The sequence below is a fragment of the Saccostrea echinata genome, unplaced genomic scaffold (assembly GCF_033153115.1).
Source record: "Saccostrea echinata isolate AGI-Se365-2 ecotype Australia unplaced genomic scaffold, CSIRO_AGI_Sech_v1 ptg000054l, whole genome shotgun sequence".
Taxonomy (NCBI): domain Eukaryota; kingdom Metazoa; phylum Mollusca; class Bivalvia; order Ostreida; family Ostreidae; genus Saccostrea; species Saccostrea echinata.
This window is the reverse complement of record NW_026889803.1, coordinates 60,959,021-60,982,439: the sequence shown is the minus strand read 5'-3', so window position 1 is coordinate 60,982,439 and position 23,419 is coordinate 60,959,021. Positions and strand designations below refer to the sequence as shown.

At 33.9% G+C, this 23,419-nt stretch overlaps 1 protein-coding gene across 1 annotated transcript; it reads right to left on the bottom strand.

Moving 5' to 3' along the window:
• Window positions 1-5,862: 5,862 nt before the first annotated feature.
• Window positions 5,863-22,415, bottom strand: LOC133172478 (E3 ubiquitin-protein ligase Bre1-like). Its single transcript, XM_061307363.1, has 18 exons — window positions 22,297-22,415; window positions 22,029-22,196; window positions 21,266-21,335; window positions 20,551-20,904; window positions 19,631-19,845; window positions 19,301-19,522; window positions 18,695-18,820; window positions 16,579-16,752; window positions 15,628-15,763; window positions 15,383-15,504; window positions 13,970-14,235; window positions 11,917-12,001; window positions 11,578-11,760; window positions 10,717-10,845; window positions 10,273-10,445; window positions 9,405-9,582; window positions 7,303-7,404; window positions 5,863-6,434 (listed from the first exon to the last, which is right to left on the bottom strand). Exons 1-18 carry the CDS (start codon window positions 22,408-22,410, stop codon window positions 6,258-6,260), a joined length of 2,994 nt encoding a protein of 997 aa, XP_061163347.1. The 5' UTR covers window positions 22,411-22,415; the 3' UTR covers window positions 5,863-6,257.
• Between the last annotated feature and the right edge of the window lie 1,004 nt (window positions 22,416-23,419).

Sequence of the window (23,419 nt, the reverse complement as noted above, 5' to 3'; positions counted from 1 at the left end):
AGCAAAACAGTCTGATTTGCAATTTCTATTTCAGTGGTTTCACAGAATTATTCTATTAATTAACTATAGCTAGCAGTGTTGGAAGGATGTTATGTTTTTATCCATTTTGATAAATCTGCAAGATATCTCTATAATTGTTGCGGACAATTATAATTCAGAAGATATACGCTGGTACTAGCAACTAGAAGATCTATCAAGGTACCAGCAACTAAAAAGATCTACCCTGGTACCAGCAACTGTACCAGCAACTAGAAGATCTGCCCTGGTACCAGCAACTAAAAGATCTACCCTAGCTGGTACCAGCAGGAGTTTATTAACACTGGGGCAATTTCGGATAAGGATATATAGACTAGATTAAGTTACTTTTATTGCTAGCAACCGTGTGCAGTGTATATAGACGCAAAGAATAGCTAGTTATGTTTGAGTCGACTTCAATGACGGATATGAATGAGTTACATTATCTTATTATTATCATTATCATTAATTATTGTTGTTGTTCTTTGTTTGTTAATGAAGAAACTCAATTATTTACTCCCAGTTGATTCGATACGCAAGAGCATGCTCTACGTCTTAACAATTTTTAAAACGAGGCAAGCTATTGACAAACAAATTGATGAATCGAGGATATAAATAACTCTCGTTTGAAGTCATCATTTTGCAAGTTTTTATGGTCGATACAATGACCTTGTCAGCAAATACAACCTATCATTAAGTCAAATGCTTACTGTCGATTTTCATACTAATTGTTATACCATTATTTACACACTGAATTGACTACGGATTTTTTCCGATTTCCCGATCATGACACGTAGCACACGGCGGGTGTGAATGGTCGGCAGGGGATGCTCACTCTTCCTGATCCCTGATCCCAACTCTGGAGGTCCGTGTTTGCTCTGCTCCCGATTTGTATTGTCTAAATGGACTTTGAGCTTGAATAATGTTCATTATCTCCACATTTCATTACTGTAAATCACTTTTTATTCGCAAGAACTTTATTTTTGCTTAATAACACTAGACAGTCTGCTCACAAAAAAAATATTTTTGTGTATATTTTTTCATCAAAATTATATACAGCAATAACCAGAATTCTAGAAAATTTTGTTTGGCTTATAAATACCAAATAGCTTTCTCGCGAAAATAAGGTGTCGTGAAAATTTGGAAGTTTACAGTCTGAATATCGCTAGGGGTTAAGCTTATTACCTGAAAAGAAGTTTTAGCACTTGAAGGTTTGTGCTCTTAACCAGTTGTAAAGTCAGTAACTTATTTATGAATAGTTTTTTTTCCATCAGCAAATCACGGCTAATTCTCTCAATGAGAAACGTACAGGCATAATCTTAAGTGTTCAATTCCATGTAATTCATCAAAGCCAAATTTAATAGTTAAAAATACTTGAATTGGTTTCAAATGAGTAATGCGCTGTAGATTTCCATTTGTACATGTATTTCGTATGTTATATTGCTTTTGCGAGCTCTACCGGTAGGTCGGAGCTAGAGTCACGGTCTTGCTTTGTCAATTGTTAACCGATTCGGTCTCTGTCTATATTTTAATTATGGACATTTCAGGCCCACTTTTTGTTGCTGTAAGGTCGAGCACTGGAAAATTCCAGGCTTTGGACAGTAAATACGGGGGGGGGGGGGGGGTTGGACTGTCAGATTATATTTGGAAGTTGCCTCCGCCCCTTTTTGGTCAGTAAGTGTTTTGTTGGGGTTTTTTTGTTTGTTTTTTTGTTTGTTGTTGTTTTTTTTTTTTGTTTTTGTTTTTGTTTTGTTTTGTTTTGTTTTTTGTTTTTTTTTTTTTTTTGCTTGTCAGATTTATTCGGAAAGTTGCCCTCCAATCCCTCCATCCCCCACTGTTGACACCGTTGCTACGGGCCTGCATTTAAAACCCTAGAAAATAGAAAAACACACTCACAATAGACATACAAGACAAAAGACAAAGACAACACACAAAACAAAAAGGCATTTAAACATTAACGAAAAGTAAAGGTAATTACGAAATTTATACAACTGTCAGTAAATCGTTACATGTGTTTAACAAGTAAATGAATACAAGATCAATGCAGATCTTAACGGATATCCAGTAATAAAGTAAGGAATGAATTCAGACATCGAATGAATTGATCTCTGATGAATAAAGAGAAAATCTGCCATCACCGTGTTGTACACAGCTTTGAAAGGAGGGGGGGGGGGCATGTGCGGGTGTCTTGCTTTATATAGCGCATGAGTTTATTGGTTAAACCTGAATATTAATAAGTAGTAACTACAAGTGAAATCCATTGGTCCATGGCAGGTCACTGGTCAGTCAAACGTATAGCAGCACTACAAATAGACACGCCATCTGTACAAAGTAAAACATGTATGTATATTTGATAATAAAATTAGAAATGTGACATCTCTCTGTACTGTCGACATAAAAGTTTTTTCGTGGAATCCTTTGTCCAAAAAAGTAGTATCCGGGTCATGACCCCTTGAAATGCGGATTGAAATAAATTCAAACATGATCTTAATCCCCATGACCTTGAGGTGTATCAAGATCATATTCACAGTGCAAAGAGATAGCGATATCAGGGTCTTTACTCGAGCCTTAATTGATAGTAATGAATTCAAAGTTGACCATTTTAAACCATATTTTATTCAATATATAAATACTGAATAGCATCGAGCAGAAGGCTAAGCCTATACTGCGCCTTCTTCCAAAGGATGACTGGATCGATCAAGGAGCAGAGAAAGGTTTTGGGAGTTTCCCGTTGGATAGGGCAGCAGGATAAGCCTATTTAAGCCCTCTATCATAGGATCAAACAGCATAAAAAGTTTTTTTAACCCTTTTCTATAGGATCGGGCAGCAGATAAAGCCTACCGTATAATGGGAATTATTAGCGACCAACTAATTTTGGCATTATTAGCGATGGTCTTGACAGTGCTTAAAATAAATGAAACTCATTAATAATTCACACAAATATTTTCCAAGGAAATGATTAGAGACATCCCTAACATCTCTAAAATTAATCACAATAATAAGCAAGCTTTTTTTAAAAAACCCTCCCTTAATTAGTAGCATTAGTTGTTGTTGCATGCACTTATCATTAAGCAGATTAGAAATTCAGGGTCTGTCATGTCAACATTTTTCTTTACTAGTTATAGTAATTGAAGTTCTATGTCATATTTCTTTTTCTTTCTTTTAGCTGGAAACTTGGAAATGAACACATCCATCTCACAAATTGTAAATACTTAACAAACTAGATATAAGACCTTAAGCACTTATTTGTTAATGAATTCACATTGTTGTAAAAATTATAATTCACTGATGAATAAAAATTTTAACTTTAAAATTACAGATTTTTTTAACAACATGGTAAGTGACTTTAAATTATCATGCCAGGTACTGTTGATGAAATTCATTTGTCTCTGAACAAGATGCCCAAGGGCATAGAGAATCGCTCTTCTGATAAATTGCACAACCCAGTATCACTTCTATTCTAAACTTTTTAGAAGATAAAGCCTTGAAATTTGACGGTGGAGACCTATAAATTTTGACCTATACTTGGCACTCAGGGCGGGCCCCTCGATTTATATGGTCTCATCCGAAGGACCGGTCTCCACGTCCCACAGTGGGATTCGAACCCGCGACGTAAGGATCAACTCTCTAGAGCGAACGCTATCACCACTGCGCCACTGGGCGGTGTTACGAAATTTGATGGCATTAATTTGTCAGGTGTTTTAACCAATTTTACGGGAACGATTAAAGCTCAGGGTTAAGCTAAGGATGTTCAATTATGATATTTTTTTCTGAAAATCAAAATGGCGGCGGTGTAAATTGTATCTCTACCGTGACTCGATCGATATGTTAGCAAATTTTAAATCATGAAAAATAAATAAGATTTTACATGGCAATGAAACTCAGATATATATTCTTTGAGTCGAAATTCAAAAGCAATATAATGAGTTTTGGAGCCAAAGTTGAATAATGTGAAAAAATACGCACAAAAACAAGTCAGTCCGGGGAAAGACTTAATTTTGTACGTTTTATTCGTAAACGGTAATTAAGAGTCGTCCTGTTACTCAAGATACATTTTTGGAAAACTGCATTGTCATTGATCGATACACTTCAGTCTTATACAGAATACATTTTGTTTAATACAATGGAGAACTATATAATAGACCGAAAGTCCGACTATATCATAAATGAAAATCTTGTATGAATGCCTATGATAACTTAACCGGACATAGTATAATTCTCTTTTCTGCTTAAACTTTCAGTAAGGCGTGACATTTTCGGCAATACATAATTAGCGCCTCTCAATTGGTGACCTAGATTTTCATTGGTTACGAAATTAATAACATTAGCAACTTTCGATTGTTGTTAACATACGATGAGATGACATAAGCCATCCCTTTACTGTAAGAGACGATGTAATTGGTTCCTTGCGTCACTCGTTGACGTCTGACCCATTTTTATCCCATGTGTATTTCACCTGTGAATGAAAAGTTGTGTAAATTTCAGTATTGATGAGCTAATCTGGCAGGCAATGAGAATCAAGGTCACTGTTTGAGAGACACTAATTATGTATCGCTGAGAATGTCACGCCTTACTGAAAGTTCAAGCAGAAAAGAGAATTGTACTAAACCGTGCTTACTAACCATCCATAAAATACAATATGGAACTTCTGATATACGGTTCCATTCTGTCAGTCTAACTCTACCTCCATACAAATTTTATTTGAAATATCTTTTCAAAGAGCCTTTGATAACAATTTTCCGATCTTCTCATGTGGACAAAAAATCCGATTTTTCAGTATGATAAACATTCGAGATTCTGACGGCATTTTCGAAGTTATAGCGTCATAAAAATAGAAAGTGACGTCGAAATAAGTGCAAATTTTCAAGCACTTTTCAATGGTATCAAATTCATTAAATTCTGTGAATCGGTTAATATTTTAATCAAACAGTTCTCAGAACTTTTCAAATGCCCCTCGTATGCCTCTAAAACAATTTGAAAATGAATACCCGGTACCTGCAAAACTCAAAGGTAAGTAGCTCATGTGACTTACTTTTAGAAAAAATATGTTTCAAACCTTCAAGATGCATCAACTTACCAAGATTTGATGAATTTAAACCTCTCAGTATCTGAAATAATGACCTTAAATGTTTTGCAAATAAGTCATAAAAATCAGAAAGTAGGTTGGTCACAGTGACCTACTTTTTGATCAACACACTTCAAGGCCCCATGATACATAATCTGTTAAGTTTTGATGATCATATAGGCTTCAAAGTGCCCAAGATATGCATCAAAACCAAATTGAAAATGAATAGCTGTAAAATTTTAAAAATGGGTGACCGAGAGTCAACATGACATGAGGTCCTAAAATGCATCACCTGACAAGATTTGATGATTCTAGTCCTTATAGTCGGCAAAATATCAAAGTTTTAAATAAACACAATTTTAAGTCACCTTTGAAGTGACCTTGAGACTATACCCTTTGCCCAAGGGTGATGCCTTCAATAATTTTTAATTTATAACATATCCTCATCCTGATGCAGTTTGGTGATAATCTGCCCAGTGGTTCTTGAGAAGATTTTTTTAGCAACCACTACTTTGTTTTTGTTTCCCTAATTATCTCCCCCTATTTTAAGGGTCACATCCCTTTTAGTATAAATGAGAGCCTTTGAGCCAAGGATACTCTGTGACAAATTTGAAAAAAAATTGGACCATATTCCAAATCATTTAAGCATATCGCACAAATGTCCATAGCATTGGCTCTTTGTCACAGAAGAGCTAAAATAAAGTCATGTAATTGAAGTTCAAAAACTTTACTCTGTTCCTTACAGATCCTTAAAGAACCTCCTGTCAATACTTGACACATGCTTATAAAATCAATTTATTCACAATACTGTGAAATGTGTGTATGAAACATCATAACACAATCTGCACACAATACACACATCTTGAACTTTAATGTTACATAGAATCTGACATCAGATCTAAATTGATTTTACATACATCTCTTTAATTCCTTTTTGACATACTATACAGACACACACGTGATACATGGTATGAGTAAACATAAAAATGTTTAGCATGTAGTGATATATGCTTCTTTCATCGTAAGTTCATGTAGCAACAATTTCTAATAACTGACAAGATGGTACAAAACTGTGAAATGAAAAATTGATCCCTCTCTTAGAAATGCTTTTCCTCACTGTTCACACTCACTCACTCACACACACACATATATCTCCACCAGATTGACTGTTGCTCTGCTAGGATATGTAGAGTCTGTGATAGTCATTGGCACCAAAGCCTCCATTACATTTGGGGCACTTTCTCTGTCTCGTCTCATAGCGAGTCTTTAAACATTCCAGACAGAACACATGAAAACACTTTGTTAAAACTGCGTCTTTCTTGTTCACTTTGCAGGATGGACAAGTCAGTTGTTCCTGTGGAGAGAAAATATTAAGCTAGATAATAAAAATCTTTAAATGACAGCAAGACTTTGAAGGACAATACTTTTATAGTATATGAGGTTCAGTTTATTGATGGACAATAATGAGGGCCCAAGTACCTGATATTACTTTGTGAACATGACACCATCAAAATTAAAAATAATTTAGACCTTGTGTTCTCAAAATTAAGGAGTGTCTTGCCTAGAGTTCAAAACATTTCTTTTTGAATGAGAATTTAATACTAAATAGCACTCTCTACATGGTGTCCATGAGATATACATTTCTAACATTTCTGACTTTGACCTTTCATCTTTGACCCCCAAATTGGTATGTTTCTTCGACAGGTTATCTAGTATTTCTCTTGCATGTATGAGAATGAAAGGTCAAATATTACATAATCCACAACACTTATATCAAAATACACAGGCACTGATATTTTATTCCCCTAGAAAACATTACTAATGACATATGAATGTGGACAAGTTCTTTGCAGTCTTGAAATTCTAAACTGTGTAAAAAGAAACCTCAAAGTGAGAAGAGTACTCGTATACTGTTATTACACAATATTTCCAAAAAAAAAAGATTTTGTATATTTTTTTCCCTTCTTGTTACTTACTTAGTAAAATCAAACACTAATATTCATGTTAGTTTTGATGATTCAAGTTCTCTTCAGAAAAAAAATCACAACAAAATGGTCCTGAACAAATCAATATTACCACATTTCCTATCAGAAAGTTTTCATAAAAGGAATAACGCAATGGAAGAAAGTAAACTCAGATTTACTTTGAAATGTTGCATATCTATCCTTAGATAACAACAGCAGGTGCCCTTTTTGTCTAATTGTTGTCCTTTGACCCCTTACCTTGTACTCCGCTATTTCCGCCATTAAGACCTCATCTGCCGCTCCGGCCATTTCAATCTTTTTACTTCTCTCCAGCTTCCTCTGTAGCTTCACTATCTCCTCCTGGTGATAACAAACATAAGCATACAACAGACAGCCATAAATAACCATTATGAAATTAATCTACTGTATATCAGTAGTCAAGATAAACAGGTGTGCAATATGATCTACCAGCATTTCTAATAAATAAACATAATTACATGTAATAAAAAATTACATAGCTCACCTCAACAAATATTATTATTAAGTTTATCATTATAGGCCTTTCATTTGATAGAACTTAAGTGCCATATAGAACTTACTCCATCATATCCTTAGTAACATTGCATATGACAGGAAATATCTTAAAAATAGGTCAGCAGGATTAAAATCCATTAGAACCAATATGACATAAAAACTATTTTAGAAATTATAGATGATAAAGTTTCCTTGCTCAGTTGAAGTTCTTTTACCATCCACACAGACTAGTTTGCTAAAAATAATTCAAAGGTTTTTTTGTTGTTTTTTTTTTTTTTAAGCAACAAAAGCCAGGGTTCTCCACATTTGAAAATTTAACCATGGAGGAAGCTGTGCGAAGCCAAAAACACGAGTAATGATGTGAATGAAAACACGAATGCGTGTTAGACTTCCTAACCTTCGTTAATCAATGAACTTATAATTACTGCAACACAAAAAGTTGAAACAACTAATCTAAAAAATATAAATAAGAATAAACATGATAAAAAAGATTAATATGTATCTTTCTTTACAAATGTGTAACAAAATCCCAAGACTGTAGGAACAATTTGAAGGAATTCCAAAAAGAAAAAAATTGATAGAGTAACCATGGCAACATTAAAAATTAATATATACAGAATTGATGTTGCCTGTTGTATGAAACGTTTTATTTAAATATGAATAAAACTAATGAATGGGTAGCATTTTTTAAAAGTTAACAGACTCACAAACACCGACATCCTATCAATTAATGACTCAGCTTTTTTACTGCATGGTCTATGAAAACTTACTGATGGGCGTGCATGGTAAAAGTAACTAAATATAACCAGGGGTATAAATTTGATATAATTGTAATTTTGCTTTCTCTTTTTTGTTTTTCTTTTAATCCTAAACGTTCTTTTTTTCTACATATTGTATTTTCGCCGATTTTCCACTTTTGTTTACTTCTCCACGTGCTTCAGTGCTAAAAATAGATCCACGCGACGTTTCATAAGAACGGGAGGTAACTCTAAAAGTAATACTACCATTGGCACTGATGTACATTTTATCAGAAAGAAAGCGAATCGGATGCTTGCCGATTTTCATGTTGTTACTGCTCATTTCTATGTCATCTGTTCAATTTGTTATCGTATTGAGCTAATTGAGAACACGTTGGAATTCCCCGAAATGACAAGTGTACAGGATAAATAAGTATGAAGATATTGATTATCAGCTGATTGACTCTCCATTGTCACGCTTCACAGCATAATCGCCGATCAACGATCGTGTTTGATTAGCATTGTCCGCTTTCCCTCGAGGCATGCCAGGTGCACTGGCAGTCGTTGTATAAACACAATTAACTACTCAAGTCATTAAAAAGTAGGTGTCAACACTAAAATGCAATAAAAATTTAATCATGGCGGCCAACGATTTTAACCATGGCGCAGCTCGTTTAACCATGGCGCACATAAATTTAACCATGGCGGGCCGCCATGGTAAAACCCCTTGTGGAGAACGCTGAAAAGCTACATTAAATAATTTACATTAGCAATTACTGCATGGTTATCCCTGTTACCAAGAAAAAAAAGCTTTTCCATTCACTTTCGACTGAGTCAAGTCAGACAACAACCTTTGCAGATGAATGATTCATAAACATCACAAAATAGACATCTTAATATATCATCTTCAGATCAAGAAAAAAAATTGAATCTGTAGCATTAAATTATTTTCAATCTGTTTTACTTAAAGGTGAGCTGATAGAAAAGTAAAAAGATTATATATAAAGTAAAAAAAATTAAATAAATGAATCTTTGTCTTGAGTGAAGATTAAAAAAAACATACATTTAACATGCACACAAACATATTACCTGCATGCGTTTGTACTTGAAGGATTCTTGTTCCAGTGCCCCCGTTTTTTCAGCTACAGAGACCTGAGCCTCTTTGAGCTGGGCCTGGTATTTGTCAAGGTGAAGTTTTAAGTCTGCTGCTGTTTGTGAACTTTCCACAGCTTTTCTTTTATGCATCTCCATTGCCTGCTGAGTTAATCTAAAGAAATGTTTCAGATACTGAAATGTTGCATGCTGCATTTATGTGCAAACATAGATGGCTTTCTATGTCTTTGTTATACAGTAATGCAGTAAAGCAGGTTTTAAGCCACAGAAAATATCCTGTGATATATCCTGTGATTCTTTGTCCAAAGAAATAACAGAAATTCTACACAGCAACTAAACTAATTATAAATAACATTATGACTCCCTAGCTAGAAAAACAACACTAATATGATATCCTAGCTATAATTACACCAATAACTCAACACTCTAGCTACATGATTTGATAACTTAGCTATAATTACACTAATACCTCAACACCCTTGCTACAGTATAAATACACCAATAACTTGACACCCTAGCTACATTTATAATAGATATCCTAGCTATAGTTACACCAATAACTTGACATCCTAGCTTTAATTCACCAATAACCTGTTGCTGTTATCCCTATAAACTTTAACTTCACCAATAACTTACCCTAGCTCCTTTTATAACTTCACCAATAACTTACCTTAGATCCTTTTTTAACTTCACCAGTAACTTGAAACCCTAGGTTTTATTTCACCTTTAACCTGTTGTTGTTACCCCTATAAATTTTAACTTCACCAATAACTTACCCAAGCTCCTTTTTTAACTTCGTCAACAACTTAACCTAGCTCCTTTTTTAACTTCACCAATAACTTACCCTAGCTCCTTTTCCATTGTTGAGAGAGTGTTCTGTAAGATCTGTTCCTTCTCCTCTAGTTTACGGACCACTAGGTTCTGGGCCTCCACCTGAGACTGTAAGGTCACCACCTGGTCAGCAAGAACCTCCTTCTCTTCTCTCAGTAACTTCTGGATTTGATTGGCTTTTATTCTCTATATTGACCAATCAAAACACTTCAAATCCTTCTGACTTGGTACATTGTTTAAGGTTATCATAAACAGTGAATTTTTTTTTTTATAAAACACATCCATTATTTACTTAAAGAAGCATCATTTAAACAATCTACACATACCTGTTCAATTACAATAGCTAACGGTTGACCTTACAACAGTAATTAGCTTTATTATTTAATTAGATTAACTCTTTTTCACTTAACTTGACTATTAACCTACTGGTTAACTTCTGAACTTAAGAATGCCTTACCTCTGACATGAGTTTAAAGTTAGCGTCATCTTTCTCCTTCAGTTGCTGTAGAAGTCTCATGTTCTGTTCCTGCATGTCTTCAAAAGCTTGTCCTGTGACCTCCATCTCACTCAACAAGGCTTCTTCTCTCTAGTGACACAAAATAAAAACATCTTACAAAACTGGAATAATATAACTTATCTAATAAATTTTACATCTGCCTCCTCTTAAATTTACATGTAGTTCAGTGATTTTCATTAAGGAGAATTGAGACATACAATTTTATGTATGTGTAACAATTTAACAGTTTGTTGGAGTGTACAAATTCATCTGTTCCTATCTTATATCAATTCTGTGTACATGTCAGTTGGTATGATTTGTAAAATATTTGTTTTGTAGCAGCTTGCATTTTTTTTTTTTTTTGAAGAAAAACTCTTTTTTCAGTACAAGCTTTTGAACAACTTTCTCAGCGTTTCTGAGCTTTCTGAACACTCTGTTTCTCAGTACAAGCTTTTGAACAACTTTCTCCACGATTCTGAACACTCTGTTTCTCAGTACAAACTTTTGAACAACTTTCTCCACGATTCTGAACACTCTGTTTCTCAGTACAAGCTTTTGAACAACTTTCTCCATGATTCTGAACACTCTGTTTCTGAGTACAAGCTTTTGAACAACTCTTTCTATGTTTCTGAGTACAAGCTTTTGAACAACTCTTTCTCTGTTTCTGAGTACAAGCTTTTGAACAACTCTTTCTCTAAGTACAAGCTTTTGAACAACTCTTTCTATGTTTCTGAGTACAAGCTTTTGAACAACTCCTTTCTGTTTCTGAGGACAAGCTTTTGAAACAACTCTCTGTTTCTGAGTTTTTAGGCTGCTACATACCTGTTTCTGAGTTGCCAAATTCTTGGACAGCTCTGTAATTTTTTCTTCCATTTTACTGATCTTTTTAATGGCATCCTCCTCTGCCAGCTTTCTCTTTTCCTTTCTTTCATTTTCCTGCATTCTTTTGATCTGAGCTTTGAGATCATCAATTTCTTGACGGAATTTCTTTTCACATGCCATCAACTGAAATGAATCATTAAGCAATAAACTGGAACATATATGTAGGTTCAAAAACAGATTTGCTTTTATTTTTTCTTCGTTTAAAATACACCTTCATTCCATTACTTTTCTTAATCTACACTGTTTAAGATTGTATTCTTCAATGTTGTTTGAGCATACCTGTACTTTGTCTCGTTGTTCTTTAGGAGCACTTTTGTACATGTCCAGTAGAAGCTTCAGTTCCTTCTGACTGGCCTGGGCTTGCCTAAATTACAAGGATATACATATCTTTAGCACAGAAAGGACATTAATGTACATTCTATTCTGCTCACTCTACACAGAATTGATGTTTTTTCCCCTTCATAAATATGTGCACACATGTCTTGTAAATATTTCTCACATTGGCTAAATATGTGCTGTTGTCAAATTTATGTTTTAAACTATTTTAGAAAGCTAAGAAATACTGTTCTTTTAATGATATTAATTAGTATGAGACGTCCAGCTAAAGACAATATAAAATTTTGACATCAGATTTAAGTGTGAATAAGGGTATATGCATTGAGTATTAATATGTAATATCTTTACATGATGAAAAGGTTTTCACTCATAATTAATGTACATGTACATATCTGTGTACATCAATCCCACCACCTCCAGTTTTTAAAAACAAAATGCTTTCTTTAAGAAGTATCAATGTTTTTTTCACATTTATTTGCTGAGTTTTCAATAAATGATGGCTAAAAATTAATTAAATTCAATTTGGTAAATTTATAGCTCTAAACTTGAATAGAAACAAAAACAAGTAAACAACATTAACATGCATTTAGCTCTTGACACCATACCTTTTAAAATACCTAATAAAAAGAAATCCATTTGAATAAAATATATAGAGGATATTCAATGTTTTGTAGATGAATATGGAATTTATTTCACGAGTGGGACAGGATTTTTTTGATATTTTCACGAGTGCGAAGCACGAGTGAAAATATCGAAAAATCCTGTCTCACGAGTGAAATAAATTCCATATTCATCTACAAAACATTGAATTTTCTGTTTATTATATTTTCTTTGATTTTCCCTTTGCCTCTGTCTTTTCTTAAAACAGTGTCATAGGCTTGACGTCATAGTTGAGCGGTTGAGACGTCATAGCTTAGAAGTTGTGTGTCAGATTGAAAACATTACATATCATGGATTTTAGCAACATTTAGGAAAAAATTTGCAGTTTTAGCTCTATCAAGATGCTTAGTTACTATCTCTATCTTATAACAGGCCAGAAATTATTTTTTACTTACTTTGATATCCTTTCACACTGTGAGAGAATATCATTTTTGGTATCCTTTCACACTGTGAGAGAATATCACTTTTATTCAATAAATAAATCACAGTATTTCACTGTTGAAAATGTAATAATACCTTTTCTTCATTCATGGTAAGATCAAGCACATCATTAAATTTTTAACACCCCCCCCCCCCTTTTTCATTGTTGGTCTTTTCATTGATTTAAAAATAATAAGCTTAAGTTTTATTTTGATTTTAAAACCATGAAACATGTCTGATAAATCAGAGATATAAATTCTCAAATCAGATGTCATAAGTTCTTTCTGCATAGTCACCATCATCAAAACCATTGATTAATTTACTCTTCTGTTAAATATTTGATTGACAAATGATAGATAAGGTATATACACATTGAAAGCAGGTCCACAATGTTTGCAGTACTCTACTGTCATTTTTACTTTTACTCATTATTAAAGAAAAGAAGGACAGGCTAGAAGCTGACATGCTGTTTAAACAATAATTTACACTTCACAAACTGGCCATTTATCTCAGTAACCTTCATTCAGAGAACCTCAATTGTCTCCAAATGAACTTAATTAGATACTTCACATTTATCAATTAAGAGTTTGTTATATTTTTTTTTTCTTTTCAAATTGAATTGAAATAAAATTTTATTGAAATTGCATTCAAATTTACAAATATTTCATTTTTTCAACTAATCAATTATTGATTTTGTGACCAAAAGCCACTGTTCCAAGTAACTAGTTAACTGGTTCCCTACATAAATATATCTACTGCAAGGATTGCATATTGATTGCTAAAATAACAGGACTCAGAGACATTGAAAAAGAAAACCACAGTGTGGATGTTAAAATCACAGAACTGCAGGAGAAATTTAGGTGTCACAAAAGAAGTTTCTTTAGAGTATACAATCACAAGGGCTTTCAAGACTTACTTAAGCTGAGCCCTTAGTTCTTTTATGACCTCAAGGTCAGTCTTCCCTTTTTCCCTGTACTCAAAGTCTTCCTTATCCTCCTCCTTCCCTGGCTCCCCCTCAGTCTTGGTGCCTGTGTGTGGTGGTGAGGGCACTGACTGGGTGGGCGTGGCAGTCCCTGGTTCCCCTCCCCCTCCTGATCCCCCAGAATCACCCTGAACACTACCCCCTGCTGGATTTTCTGCTTGTTCTTGTTTTTCCTCTGGTTTAAATCCCTCCGCTTTCATCTGGTATACAATTATATAAAAAAAATATTAAAACATTTATCACACAAGTTGAATTTAACAATCAATTTCAAACAAGTGGTTAAATTTTTCTTCTGAGCAAAAATTTTCCTACATTTCAAAGAACAACAACACCACCACTAAGTAATATCCTTAACATGCTCTGGAAGAAAATGATTGACATTGCTCATTCATCAGAATGAGAATGTGTTCAAAAACTACTTTTTGCCCTCTTCAAGTCTTCCGATTCTAATACAGTTGATGAGACATCACCAAAGAACTTTGATCAGCTCACCTACATCAATTTTACTTCTGATGCACAGCATAGCAGATAAGTAAGAAATTGTATCAGAACCATTCTTTTTCAGGATTTTTGTTTTCATAAAGGTTAGCATAATTACAGTAGTGAAAAATCTAGTACTGCACATATTAATTAAGTATTAATCTATACATTACGCCCAACAGTTACTAAAATTTAAAGAGAAACATTACAACAAAGTGTTTCTAAAATATCAAATAACTTAATTTTTGCATTTATTTGTAAAGGTGTGGTCTTGACCCCCTTCCAACTTGATTCACTAAATGATGGCCACTTTTTTTCACAAAGTATAAGTTGTTCAGCTAAGTGAGCCCTCCCCTCATACTTGTTTCCAATACTTTAATATGGATTATAAGAAACGTGTAACATGTATAACATAAGAAGACTGAAATCTTTTGTTTCATGACAAAGATGTAGATGAAAAAATTATGGTATGGTACTGTGGATCAAAGTCTTGACACATTTATTTGACATGCCACCTTTGTGCTCAGTCTAATCTTTTACTGCCTCTGCATAACAGAATTAGGGACCAGACATCAAATTTCCCCCCATGAAAAAGTCACAGACAAGAATTTTACATTTCAACCCTGTGACCTTCTTCAAATGACCCTGGTAGAAGATTAAACACATCCTCTATTCATTAGCTTTCATCTGATTAAACAAAAAATGTCCACATTCTTTGAAACCTTATGAGCAATGCTAGTGTCCTACATGGGTTCTCACTATATTGGAGCTATACATGTACTGTTTGAATTGCTGCAAATGGGGGAGTGCACACACATGTAAATCTTTATAATGTTTGTTTCTTCTACGCACTTTATTGTAACCAACCTTATTCATTTCTGTCTGGATTTCCCTGGCTCTGCGTCTGGAGCGGCTGGCCTCAGCTTTTAACTGCTGATTATGTTTCTGTAAACTCTGGATCAGGTTTCTCATTTCATGATTGATGGGAGCTGGTTGAATAAAATCATGCCATGTGTACTTAACAAGTTGACTTGTAATTGACACTTAGATTCTTTAAGTTACTACTAAGAACATGTATATGTATGTTTGACTTCTGTCTTAGTATTCCTTACCTGTCTGCTCATTCTGAGCTAAAGTTTGTTCAAACTCAATCCTCAACATTTCATATTCCCTCCTGACCTGTGCCAAATTATCCTCCAACTGAATGCACTCAGCTCTGAGTTTTTTCTGGGTCTCTAGCTCATCACACTACAGAAAAATATATCATTCAGCATTTCATCCTCTATTGCAAGCAGTGTTAGGTAGGGTGGTGGAACTTTGACCACCTGGGTAATATCGACCAAATATTTATCCACCTAGGTAATATCGACCAAACATTTATCCACCTAGGTAATTTTGACCAATCATGAATTCATTACAATGTTTTATTTTTGATCTATTTCTGTGTCCTTCAATTTATTTTATGCTGAAGTAAAAATGCATTTTAATATATTGTGTTGGTAATACTTTTACTCTTTAAGATCAGGCTTCATGACTCGAGAAAATGATGAACAAGAATTTAATAGCCATTACAAGAAATGAACATCTCTGACAATATCTTTAAAGAAAGTTAATCAATGGATATATGAATTTGTAACATTTTTCTTACATGTATATTAGTGTTTGCACAAATAATTTTGTCTTAATTGGTGCAGCCGTTGAAATTACCTCATATGCAGTCAAGGTTACCCAACAACCATATCATAAATTGAATACATTTATTTCATACTGTTACAAAAAACAGAAAACAATTAAATCCCAAAAATAAAAGATATTCTGAAGGAAAAATGACCAAGTAAAAGCTGTAGAATAACAAACTGTGACATACATGAATAAAACATAGGACATTAGAAGAATCTGTTGAAATATTCAACCACCCTCCCCTAATAAAATTTTGCTGCTTCTCTTTCAAAGATTTACTACCTCAAAAAAATATTCAGCATGTTAATAGACATATCGAATATAATGTTGCTGATATTGTAATTTTGATAAATAATTCTCATAATAAAACTAGTGTCCAGTACCTCCAGCTGTTCCAGATGCCTGAGATGGGTATTCTTGCTGGTCTGGAGTAAGTTCCGGGTGTCCTCCAGCTGGGTCCGGATCTGCATGCTGTCATTATAAAGCACAGAGAACTGGGACTGGAGACATTTGTACTCTGTGGTGTCCACAATCACACTCTCGGGTAAGTGCTGAAGCTAAAACATCCAATCATTTATCATGTTTATACAGTACAAAAAGACAAACCATAGTACAAATAGTTGTTGAAAATTCTACACGATGTCATTTTTTTTGTTATGAGTTGTTTGCTAAAAATGTTGAATTTTTAATCATTCAATATTAGGGATGTCAAATCGGTCAAATTTTGATAATCGGTTACTCGGAGTTTTTTCCGATCGAGTACCCGGGTACTCGGTAAAAATGTAAAACAAGTTTGTTAATATTTAATTGTTAATTTGTTAAACCCCAAAGCTGTTTTTATCACGTTTTATGAATGTATGTAAACATGGAGTCCAACGGAAATGATTTTTGGTATTAAATAAATACATAAGACACAATTAATACATATGTACATAAAAATTACAAATGGTTTACAGTTCTTGTTTAAGATCTATTTCATCAACGCAAAAGGAGGACAATCAGTTACGCATGTTTGTGATGATTAGCGAAAGACAGGGAACGGTCATTGTTTGGATCGCTAGTCTAACATTTTTTCATATGTTGGTTGTTTCCCCCGTATAACTAAACTTACTATGGAAACTGACTTTAAACATTTTTTTTAATCTTTACTTATTTTGAAGTGGGTAGCGGTATTAATTTAAAAATGATTTGAAGATAATAGACCATATTAAACGTTGTTCAGTGAAAAAAAAACAATCATTGAAGCCATCAAAAAATTAAGGACCACAATAGGTGAGAACAGCTGCGTACCAGGTGATTGGTCACTAATTACTGTACACAACTATAGGCTATAACGGATGATTACATGTGTAGACGACGACACGCTACTTACCCGTATGAATATTTAAGTTTGTTTTTTTTTATAAGTTTTTGATAAAAATATGTAGTTTGAAATAAGAAAAAATACACATCCTAGTAACCGAGTATCATTTTTAGTAATCGATACTCGGACGTTCGATAGAGTACCCAGTTAACCGGGTACTCGTTGACATCCCTATTCAATATTTATTAGACTGATATGGAATCGGTGTTTTTGATTGGTTGAAAAATTTTCTTGACATCTGCATCAATAAAATTTGCACAAATAAGCTGTAACTACTTTTTTTGATATCCATAATGGCAGACATTACATATTCCCCCTTCTAAAGTACTTTCTGAAAGAAATTTTACAGGCAGATGTTATTCATGGACAGGTGTGATATGTTTATACATGTATAATTATTTGAAAATGTTTGAAGAGGTTTTAAACGTAGAACTGAAATCCAAATTTTGGCGAGTTAGAAAGAGTTGTCAGGGTTATTTGGGTCAGCTTCCCTTTACATTTGCAAACCTTTAAAATGGCAGGTTCCTGAAGAGAAATTGAAGAAAATAACATACCCAAGTGGTTTTAACAAAAAAATAATAAATACAGCTGGTAAGTCTTTTTTGCATTATTGTGAAAAAGAGCTGGTAATGAAACAACAATTGCTGAATGTTATTATGTATTACTCCACCAATGAATACTTAGGTCAAATATTATTAAAGTTGGGCTATCCGTTGTGCATTCATACATTTTCTTGTTGAATCTCATCATTGAAAAATAAATATTATTGATAAAAAAAATAATTTTTTTTTCTCTGATCCAAGTATCAAAAATTGTATCCAAAACTTTTTCTTCAATGTGCTACACAATTCAATTCTGAAATCAAGGGATAATCTAGTATTGTGTCATAGTGATAATCCTTGGGATCTCCCTGCTTGCAGACATGTGTGTATTTTTTGATGGCTATAAAGCACTAACTCTTTTATTTTCTAACTGCACACAATCATTTTGAGTACCACTCTTCAAATTTTGATAAAGCTATGTTCATCAATTTATACATGTATTTTGTGAAAGCTTATCACTGTACATCTCTTCCAGATCTTACAGAACTGCTTAACATTTAAAATAAAATTTACACAAGTCTATAATGCTCTTACATCCATTTTGAGTTTCTCCACTTCCTGCAGCGCTTCCTGGTGCTCTTTGCTGAGTTTCTCCAGTTCCGTCATTCTGTTGGTGGCTAGTTCTCTCTGCTCTTCCAACTCATAGTTTATCTCATCAAACTTCAAATACATGTACACAAGAAACATCAGAGGGTATTAATATATATATAAATTCAGCTATCAAAAAATGATAAGCAGTGATACCATCACTCCAGCAGGTGAACTTCAAATGAAAAATTACTGTAGTGATATGAAAGTTTGATAGCTCTCACCAATATGTTTCAGTGTATGAGTTTTGATAAAAATATGTTTAATAGTCATTTTAAAACTTATTTTAAAACACAAAAAAGGGAAGGTCAAGGTCAGAAAATTATGCCACAGTTGAATAGCTCTCATCAATATACATGTATATCAGTGTATAAAAAAAATAGTGAAAAGTTTCATTTCAACTGAGCTAAATGCATAATGTGACAGATGTACAGAGGGAAGGACAGAAGGATGGAAGGATGGACAACAGACATGACAAACACTATATGCCGCAGCAATATTCATGGTGATCTGTGAAAGCTTTCAGTCTCATACACAAGTAAAGTCCTTTACCTTGCTCTTGGCTACTCCTGTTACACCTTTGCCTGACACATCATGGACAATGGTTGTGTCCTCAAAACTTTTCAGCTTCTGCATGGCGTCATTCAAATGTCGATCAAGTTTGTCTACCTGCTGGCTGGCACAGCCATGATAATACTGAAGGTCATCCATCTTGTTCTTAAGTTCAGCAATCTCCGTTTCTGCAGCTGTTAATTTATCCTGCAGCTCTGCAACCTATCAAACAATTATTGTTATCCAAAAAACCAGGACTAAAATGATGCCTTTTAAATGTTTTATACACGTAAAACTTTGTTTCACTGTCTCTATTTTTTTTAATAATACCTCTAACGTGTGCTCGTGATGTCTCTGGTGTAAGTAAGTGGCATTATTGTGAAGACGACGATTCTCCCTCTGAAGTTCTGCCAGCTCTTCCTTGACAATTTCCTGCAGTGACAGAATTTCTGGCTTCTCTTCTGAGGCCTCCTCTTCCTTCACTGCGGGTTTCACATCAGTTTCTGTTGTTTCTACTTCTTTCTTGATTTCTGGCTTTTCAGTCTCTATAACAGATAAACAGAGATGTCTGGAATGAAATGTAATCATACAAGACTGACCAATACACTCACTTCAAACAAGACTGACAAATACACTCACTTCAAAGATTAACAACACTATTTGCTGAAGGAATTAAGAATGTAAACATACTCTAACTTGCCATCCTTTTCAGTATCTGTTTTAGGTCAGTGGTAATTTATCACCTTTTGTTAAGTACATTTTAGTCAGTGCCATTTAACATCCTTTCACAAGTGCTGTATATTTTCACTTCACTGCTATCTTATCCCCCCTCTCTAGGTATAAATGTTCAGTCCTATCTTACCCTCCTATTTAGGTTTACATTTTCTGTCCTATCTTACCCCCCCCCCCCCCTTATAAGGTATACATGTTTATTCCTATTTTACTCTCCTCTTTAGGTATACATGTTCAGTCCTAGTCCTATCTTATCCCACCCCCTTTTCTTAGGTATACATATTTGGTCCTATCTTACTCTCCTTTTTAGGTATAAATGTATGGTTCTATCTTACTCTCCTTTCTAGGTATAAATGTTTAATCCTATCTTAACCCCCTTTTTAGGTATAAATGTTCAGTCCTATCTTACCACCTTTTAGGTATACATGTTCAGTCCTGTCTTACCCTCCTTTTTACGTATACATGTTTGGTCCTATCTTACCCTCCTTTTTAGGTATACATGTTTGGTCCTATCTTACCCTCCTTTTTCTCCTCTGACTCGGCCTTGGTCTCCCCATCTTCCTCCATTTTGACCGCCTTCTCCCCTAAGTCTTCCTCTGGTTCCTTCTTCTCCTCTACCTCCATTTTGATGTCACTTGGTTCCTTCTTTATTCCGCTGGCAGACAGCTCTAGTTCCTTGACCTCTTTGTTGACCTTCTCCTGTATGCCTTTGTTAAGTTTCTCATTTCTCTGTAGCAGTCTGTCAAAAGCCTGCAGCAGCTTTCCTATGGCACGTTTGGAGAATTCCACACGCTGACCTAGTTTTTGTTCCAGTTCTTGTTTATCCCATGTCGACAACAAGGTCAAGAATGCTTTTGTTTCATCACTCTCATCTAAAAAAATCAAGATGGACATAAGAGTACAAAACTCACTGTAATAAGACCTTCCCTCTATTTTCACTAAATTGAAAACATTACTAGATTTGAAAAATGTTCATGAAATCAATCAAATCATCCAACAGCTTTCTATGGCATAATATTTCCTGGTTAGTGATTACTGTAGATTCTTTATATACATGAAGAATTTGTAATGGCATAGTTTTGAAAGAAGCACCACTCACTTTATTTTTATATTGCTGAAATACATGTATAAACTCTTTAAAAAAGTCCATTTACATATTCATGCTCTTGTAATTGACTTCAACAAGTCATTTCGTGTTACATGTATTTAGTAAAAGAAATTTACATGACTTACTTTTAGTTTCAGTTTCATCTGCAGTCTCTGCATCAAATCTTTGCAAAAGAACTCTGATATCTTCATCAAGCTGTGCAAAAAATATACATGTATATGTACATGTACAGCTGTCTTTTATTTTAAATAAAGCAACATATATACAGACATAAGCAGAATGCCTTTTTTCAATCAATTAATGCAAAAAATATACACCCACATGCAGAATGCCTTTTTATCCATATCAGTGCAATCCAATAACAATACTTTTGAACTTTGAGCTGCAATTTTTGGAAACAACTATGTTCATGAGTAAAATGCCTAATTATATATTCAGATAATAAGGATATTTCACCCGTGTTTCTATGAGATACATGGATCTGCAAGAAACAACTGTGTTCAGACATTTTAGTTCACTTGTAAAAAGCTGATTCTTTTTACTATGCATTAACACAGTTCAACTGTAAACAAACAAAAATCAATTGGTTATATATTATATATGTATACATTTACATCTGTTTACTTTTAGTCAGGTCACTTTCAATAGTTTTTTTTTTATGAATCTTATTTGTTTTCGTGTATAATTGACATGCTGGCTGTTCATTTTTATTCCCTAGACAATGCTTTACAGTTACCAACTAAGAAGAATTTAAGCATAATATCTTTTGTTAGTATTTAATTGCCTTGTACAAAAGTCATGGAAAACTGAGCTCAAAGTTCTAGCATCTTATACACTGAAAACTAGAGTACATAAATATTGAAATGCTGTGTGAGGAAAGCATGAGACCTGGTTCCAGTATCTATTGACAATCATAAGAACAGCATCGTCAGTCCTCTGTCGGTTCTCCAGCTGGTCGATACGACGTTTTAACTCATCTTCAGCCCTCTTTCTCTGTTCTATTCTCTCAGCTAACTTCTTGTTTTGAAACCTCAAAACCTTCATGTCAAGTTCTTCCTGAATTCATAAGTACAAAGGAAAGAGTGACTGTGGTAAAACATATATTAACTATACATTTCGGTAATTACAGGAATACTGAATACCATTATTAGCTTACCAGATTCCCTATGGTGCCTATCCTTACTGGTTCAAACCTTGTTAACAGCTTCTTTGCTGGGGGTCCAGAACTAGATCCCCCACCCTGATCCTCAGCAGGGCGTTTGGATGACATCCTGAAATTCTACAAGAAAACAATTATTGCATTGTAGAAAATTGCATCAAATATTTTGTGATAATAGAAATCAGTGTATAAAAATTATTTCTAAAAAATATCAGCATTATGATTTTTTTTTCTTACATCATTTTATCACATAACATACAAAAATTATAATACAAGTTTATAATTTTCCATGTTTTCTTTTTTCCCTTTTTTTCATCCAAATTCCAATGCTGGGGTTTGGTTTTTTTTTTCGTATCACGATATATCACAATTTCCCTAGAAAATATCACTATAATATCATGATATTTTTACATGCAATTTTCACTATAATTTTAAATCCATATCCATAATTTTTCTTATAAATCTTTGTTTGGGATAAGCCCTTATGACACATATCATCATCACATATACTTTTAAACTTTGAGCTTTTCCCCACCAGCTTGTAATCTATTTCGCTACAATGCTTTAACAATTGGTGTCATATTTAAGCTAAAGAATATATATGGTATCCAGCAAAGCATTACAATGACTTAGATTTCCTCAGTATCTTATCAAACATTTAAATGTTTTCTGATCAGTTAATACCGTAAGTTGACATTAATGCGCACGAAGTTGAAGATATGCCGCTGAAAAAATCCTTTTCTGAGAATTAGTGAGAAAGGCCAGATTTTTCTTAATTTTGCAGTGAATTTCTTAATATCAAGTCAAATCTTAACCTGCCATTTTCAATACATGTCCCCTAAAAAAATCCCTATGGTGCATTGATTTTAAAAATGTCACATTGACACTGATTTGGAACGTGCCATTGTCGCATTTACTGATTTAGCCTTTTTCTTATCCTGATCACTGATAAATATGCTCAGAAAAAGTAACCACTTTTTTCATTTTTATTTACATAATATATTCAGTTCCTAAATAACAGGTTTTTAGTCCCCGTATCATGATACGAATCAAACAATTAAAAATCACGATATACTGGTATATACCGATAAAATCGTGCATCGCTAGTATTCAGTGTATT

Bases quoted from the DNA above. Each gene is read 5' to 3' on its own strand.
- LOC133172478 (XM_061307363.1), bottom strand. From the start codon at position 22,410: ATGTCATCCAAACGCCCTGCTGAGGATCAGGGTGGGGGATCTAGTTCT. The intron at 12,002-13,969 runs GTAAGTCTTGAA...CTTGTAATTTAG, and splicing joins GAACTAAGGGCTCAGCTTAA to GCAAGCCCAGGCCAGTCAGA. The intron at 9,583-10,272 runs GTAAGTTATTGG...ACATTTCTTTAG, and splicing joins ACAATGGAAAAGGAGCTAGG to ATTAACTCAGCAGGCAATGG.